We start from the raw sequence: 6,299 nt of genomic DNA on the forward strand, positions 1-6,299 counted from the left end.
TCCAAACGGGACACAAAAAAAATAAATAAATTAAAAAAAATTAAAAAAATAAAAATAAAAATAAATTGTATTGTTCGATACATATGCGTACCGAACCGAAAGCACTGTATCGAACGGTTCAATATCGATACGAATATCGTTGCACCCCTAATAAATATATGCGGTGGCCCCTAGAGACAAAACATGTACAAACTCCAAAACACATTTCTAGCATGAACTGAACTTCCAAAACAGAGCTACTAGATCACTTAAATTACACAATTGAAAGCATTTGTGTATTTTCTGTGTATTTATACACAAGCATTCATATATATTCAAATAATTTAAAAAAAAAAGTTCATTTACCTGTTACTACCACACACCAAATCCGGTCTTGGTACTTGCTAGCTTGTGTAGCCACTAGATAACAAAAGCTCAACACTGCGCCCATCATCCTGTTGTCTTTTGTACGTGTTTTGAGTTTTTGTGTGTTTCTGAGTTTTTATGCGTTTTGGAGTTTGCAGGTGCTTTGTCTGTAGGGGCCACCGTAAATATACTTTTATTTATTCACTCCATATAAAATGTAAGAAATAACTCATATAATGCAAAAACCAACTATTCACATTTCAACTTTTAACTATTTAAATTTTCAGCTTTTTCCTTTTATATTTCGTTCGCGAACTACACATCACTAGTCCGTACTGTGAGCAGACAACCAGCAGGAGGAGGACTGCGGAGCTCAGTCACTTCCGCACCATGTGAGCCACCGGGACTGGAGCTCATTTGCTCCCTCTTGAACTCCACATCCTCCGATATAGAGAAACAGCACCCCGGCACAGCAAAGACTTCCGCACCCCATCATCAGGGCGCTCTAGTGGGAGAAAGGAGGCCCGCAGCTCAGTGCACGCAGCGGCCACGCACAGGGATTGTCCCCGGCTGGGAGCACGGACCGGCCGGCAGCATGTCTGCGGACGTGGCGGTGTCTTTGGCGGTGCTCGCGGGGATCGTCGTGCTGAGCGACGTGACCCGCAGGTTGCTGGCTCGGGCCCTAGCAGACACCGGGCTCTCCGAGTACGTGGTGGAGCTCGTGTCCACCTTCCAGCTGTGCTGCTGCACCCACGAGCTCAAGCTGCTGTCCGAGGTGGGCGGCATCGAGCCTGGTCTCGCGCTCACCTTTACGTATTTGGCGTCGGTGGTCCACGGGCTCACCTTCAGCGGGGCGATCGGGAACCCCTCCGGTGCGCTCGAGCGCGCCTACCACGCCAAGTTGTCGGGCTCCCGCGCCCTGCGGAGGATCGCGTGCCAGTTCGCGGCGGCCGCCGCTGCACGCGCTGCGGTGCAGAGGCTGTGGGGGGTCGGGCTGTCGAGACTGCACGCGCGACACAAGCTGTTCGGGTTCCGATGCACCAGCCCCATCCACGCGCCCCTGCACGAGGCCGCTGCGGTTGAGCTCGCGTGCGCCTTTGCGGTTCAGACTGTTATCACGCACACGCAATCGGTGCAGGAGAAATTCCGCGTGCACGCCGTGGCTGCGGTCATCACCACAGCGGTTTATGCAGGTATGATAACTCTATATGACTGCTGCAGGGAATCAAATCCGGCTCCACCGCTAATTAATCACGTGATCGGAAATCACGAGCACATCAGAGTATTTACATGGTGCCGGGGTCTGTTGGGGGAGACACGAACCGGGCACCAATCAGACACTTCAGCCACGAATACATAAAAATCACCTAAATGTGGCTGAACAGTGGCTCAGACCTCCTGCTCTCATAAACACGCATTAGCGGTGTGAGGGTCGGAGCCGCTTTGTTTGTGTAGTTTTCATCATATTACACACAAAAGTGTGCAGCTTATAGTTATGTGGCAACGTGTCCCACCTCAGGGTAGTGCGGGCATCAACAGGCAGTGACACGTTACCCTGCGGGAGAGCCATCATAACGGTCTCTCTCTCTTCACAAACACTGGGGCTTGGAAAAGCCTCAGTCCTAAAGTGTTAAGAATGGGAGCCAATCAGGTGGCAGCGTGACCGGTGAACCTTTACTCTGAGTGTGTGTAGAGGGACACATGTTCACTGTGTGTTTATATAGAACAAGCAGAATGGGACAATTATGATCAAATCAAACTCAACGCTTAAAATCGACTCCTGATCTTTGATCCGTCCTCACCTGGTCGTGAACGTGATGGTCAGCCAGGTATCCAGTTTACCTTTGAGTGTCAGATTTAGGCAGATTTGATTGCTTCCGTTTCATGATGACAGATTTAAGTGAACTCCTCTGTCTCCATTCCCAGACTTCTACTTTTTAATAAACGTTCCTTTAACTTGCTCCGAGTGCTCTTTTGCCTGCATGGTGTAACTGTAGCCTGGCATGCTGAATAACCAGTGAGTGGACCTTCCAGAAATATGTGATTTTAGGATTTTATAAGTCATTTGGCTGTTGAATGAGGTCAGTCATCTTTAAAGAGGTGAATATTTATGTAGTCATCAGTTGACATTCATTTGTGGAAGTCTGTTTTCATTCTGATAATAAAGAGGATTTATTTTTCCTCATTGACCAATAATAAACTGTTATTATATTCACAGTGATACTTTGAGGAAGACTGCACTGTTTGTCCCAGAATAATCAAACTGTCATGAAATACATTCACTAATTTACTATTTGGAACTAACACACTATTAGTACATCTCAGAGACACCTTCTTTCTCGCATGAAGAGTAACAGATTACATCTCTCACTGTGTCCGACCAAACAACTGCTGTGGAAAGTCAGTTATTAGCAGTTTTTTAACTACACCCGTAAATGAACGTTTGACTGAATGCTGATGAGTGAATACTGAGAATTTAGGAGGAAATTTTTTCAAATTTTCTTGCAGAGAATCTGATTAAAATGTTTTTTGTGAGCAAGAATCTGTGTGATCAGTGACCTTTTTTCAGCCAGAAACCTTTAAAGTCACACATCCGCTGGAATATTATAATTTTCTGCTCTCTTTTTATACCTTTATGGAGAAGAAAAGCGTCCAAAAAACTCCAGATGCAAATATGACCTGCATGACTGAGAACCTTCACAGACTTTAACTTTCTAAGGCAGATTCAGGAATGCTTTGTGCTATATAGCATGCTGAACAAATATGAGTTCACTAATAAAACTGTGCATGTGTGTCCAGGTGGCAGCGTGACCGGAGCTGTCTTTAACCCAGCGCTGGCCTTCTCCACACAGTTCCCCTGCAGCGGACACTCCTTCCTCGAGTACTGCGTGGTCTACTGGCTGGGCCCGCTGCTCGGTGAGACTAACACACCTGACAGAGACGTTAGAAAAGTCTCAACTTAAAGAGATCACAAGTATTTTTCCTGCTGCCGACTGAAGCCAGTAACATCAGTTTGAAAATAGTTTTTAATGGGATTTTTGCACAAACTGGCTGGAAAATCCTCAGTGCTATAAATTCAGGTCTTTGACTTTTAATAAGGATAAGTGAAATTTCTTCTGGCTTTTCATTTTGTTTATAAACACGACAGCTCAAAAAGTCCTGAATGAATTCTGATAAAACTTTGAGGGGGTGTAGCGTGGAGTCATGTTAACAATCCAGTAACATTTGCCTTACATGCTATTTGAAAACAGACAAAAAGCCTTTTAACTAAGAAACTATGATTCTTACAAGTGTGGTGTGTATCGTCAACATATAGAAAATACCATATAAAGGTTTAAAATATCATATCACATTTGACCTCCGACCTTTCCTTCAAGGTCAGTTGATTGCTCTGAATGTCAAAGGGATAATAATAGAGCTATGTAAAACTATGTTTCTTACTGTCATTGTATTTTCATCGTGTCGGCGTATAGGGAATGATAAATTTCTGGATGGATGCAAACTGCATTACGTTGCCCTGTACCTGTGCATGTGCAATGACAATAAAGTTGAATTCTATTCTATTCTATAAATGGGGTTCCTGAATATCACCTTATTTTGGACCTTCTTTCTGACCTTCTCAGTCTTTCCATGTTCTGTGCAATATTTTGGTCTCAGTGAAATTACCATCCCCACCCTAAATGACCATAGCCCCTCCCTTATTTATTTATTTATTTATTATATTGTATAACTGTCCTTGTATACCACCCCACAATGTTTCTGTTTCAATATTTGTACACATACACCGTGCAGTTTACATATATATTGCTTTTTATTTTATTTTTTTTCCCTCCTTGTATATTGTTTTCTTTTCTTTACTTTTGCACCTTTGTGGTCCAGCTACCCAATTTCGCTGTGCAAGAAACCGCTCGATGACAATAAAAGGCTCTAAGTCTAAGTTCTTTAAGGTCAAATACAGCCAAACCTTCATAAAACGTTTTTAATCTGTAAAACTGCTTAAAATGCTGCTGCCTTTGTTTGTATTGAGGACAGTTAGGAAGTTGCACTGGTATATGCGGATTTTAAATATCACAATATAGTTTCGATCCTAATATCATGTCACATTTGACCTCTGACCTCACTTTTACCCTTCACATCTGCCTTTCTTTCAAGTTGAGTCCAAAACGTGGTGCAGCCTTAAAGACAGTTTCGTCTTTATATTTCCAGGACAGATTCAAGATAGAAAATATTTTTACACGACGGTACACAGAAATAAAGAGCTGTGGTCATAAATGACCCCTCTTTGCCACGTGGATCACCGGTAAAGGTTTTAGTTGAACTGTTAGAAAGAAGAAACCACATTAGCGATGAGCACTGCTACGTTTTAGTGCCTGTGTCTCTGGCAGCCAGCGAGCCAGTTGTGTTCAAAGTGTTGACACAAATCTGATAAGCTGCTTAAATATTAAAATCTCATGACTCATTTGTTTGAAGCAAAGATGTGTGTAATTTACCTTTGCTGGCAGAGTGACGAGCGTCTAAAAATATCTCTCGGTGCTTCAGGAATGACATCGTTTGTTTAATGGAATAAATCCCATGATTGCCGTTTCAGGATTCAGGCACATTTAATTTGATGCAACAGCAAAACTCAAAAACGTGAGAGAGCACACATCAGATTTTGGTCGATGAAATATTCCAGTTTTTGACTGACATTTGTTGTGTAGTTAAAAAATAAGACAGCTTTGGATACAAAGCGCCTCGAGGTGACTGTTGTTTGGGAGTTGTTTCATTTATCTGAGCGGTGTGCATCGCTTCACAGTAACACCTTAAATGTTTTATTCAGAAGTTTCATGGTTGATATACAGAAAACAACTTTTGTCTTAAAAGTTACATTTTTTTCCTCTTCTTCTGCATCGTGGTTCTTTCAGGGATGATGAGCTCGGTGCTGCTGTTCGACAAACTCGTCCCTGCGCTCTCAACAAAACCGTCACCTCGCCATCTTCCCACGGAGAGCAAGAAGAAGGCGTGAGCGTTGCTGGACGGCGATTTTCAGGTGAAGCTGTTTGTGACGGACTGTCAACCTGCTGCTGAGAAAGAAGGAAGAAAAAGAACCGCACGAATGCACTTCGTGGGATACCAGAAGCACATCTGAGAAGTTCAACACAAAATTAGCTTTTAAATTTGTGAACAGGGCAACGCCAACATTTTACTTTCAATCAAACCTGTAGAACTTTTTGTATTTTTAATCCTGAGTCAACACACTGACCTTTTTTAGGGTTACTAAAATAATGTTTGCATGAGTTTTTTTTTTTAAAAAGACTGGAACCACAGAGCTGGTATAAAGGACACAGATGTGTTGTAACCCTGCAAACAAATGTTATACAGTAACATACACTTAGCCCCTATTTTATGTTTAAATCACTTTTTAAGCTACTAAACTAATCTGACAACTGCAAACTGAAAATGTGATGTAGCAGAATATTGCAACAACCTCATTAGTCTGTCTTTGAGTAAATGATCTGTGTGTTTTAGTCATATTTTTACCTAATACAACAGTCCTGAGCCATGCACAGTGTAGGAGTGTACATGCACATGTCTGTTAGTTTTTGCACAAATGCAATTAGTGCCTTTGAGCTCTTTGTAAATACTGTACATGCAAACATAAATAAACAGTGGTCAGTGATGACTGGTTGTTTCTTTGATCCTGGGAAGGGTTCAGCAAAAACATTAGTGTTTCCAAAGAAGCCACGAAAAGTTGTTAGCTTCATACTATGAAAGCTGTCCTGAAATTTTGCACATTTCAGGGCTGAAAAACACATTTCAGCCAAATCCAAGTGTCAGTCTGAACACATCTAGGGGTGGGTTTTTATAATCGATTCATCGATTAAAATCGATTCTGGCTTGGATGACGTAAAATCGATTCATTAAAATCCTGAATCGATTTTTTTATATAAATTTATTTTGCCCAAAATGCCAGA

General features: G+C 42.2%; 1 protein-coding gene across 1 annotated transcript; it reads left to right on the forward strand.

Annotated features, from left to right (window-relative positions):
• The first annotated feature begins 700 nt into the window (after nt 1–700).
• Nucleotides 701–5,998, forward strand: aqp11 (aquaporin 11). Its single transcript, XM_005744951.1, has 3 exons — nt 701–1,538; nt 3,145–3,261; nt 5,250–5,998. Exons 1-3 carry the CDS (start codon nt 941–943, stop codon nt 5,348–5,350), a joined length of 816 nt encoding a protein of 271 aa, XP_005745008.1. The 5' UTR covers nt 701–940; the 3' UTR covers nt 5,351–5,998.
• Nucleotides 5,999–6,299: the final 301 nt, after the last annotated feature.

The sequence above is a fragment of the Pundamilia nyererei genome, unplaced genomic scaffold (assembly GCF_000239375.1).
Source record: "Pundamilia nyererei isolate P.nyererei 1_Seehausen unplaced genomic scaffold, PunNye1.0 scaffold00152, whole genome shotgun sequence".
Lineage (NCBI taxonomy): Eukaryota > Metazoa > Chordata > Actinopteri > Cichliformes > Cichlidae > Pundamilia > Pundamilia nyererei.

Coding starts and splice junctions, on each gene's coding strand:
- aqp11 (XM_005744951.1), top strand. CDS start 941: ATGTCTGCGGACGTGGCGGTGTCTTTGGCGGTGCTCGCGGGGATCGTC. Junction 1,539..3,144: donor CACCACAGCGGTTTATGCAG/GTATGATAACTC, acceptor ATGTGTGTCCAG/GTGGCAGCGTGACCGGAGCT. Junction 3,262..5,249: donor CTGGCTGGGCCCGCTGCTCG/GTGAGACTAACA, acceptor TGGTTCTTTCAG/GGATGATGAGCTCGGTGCTG.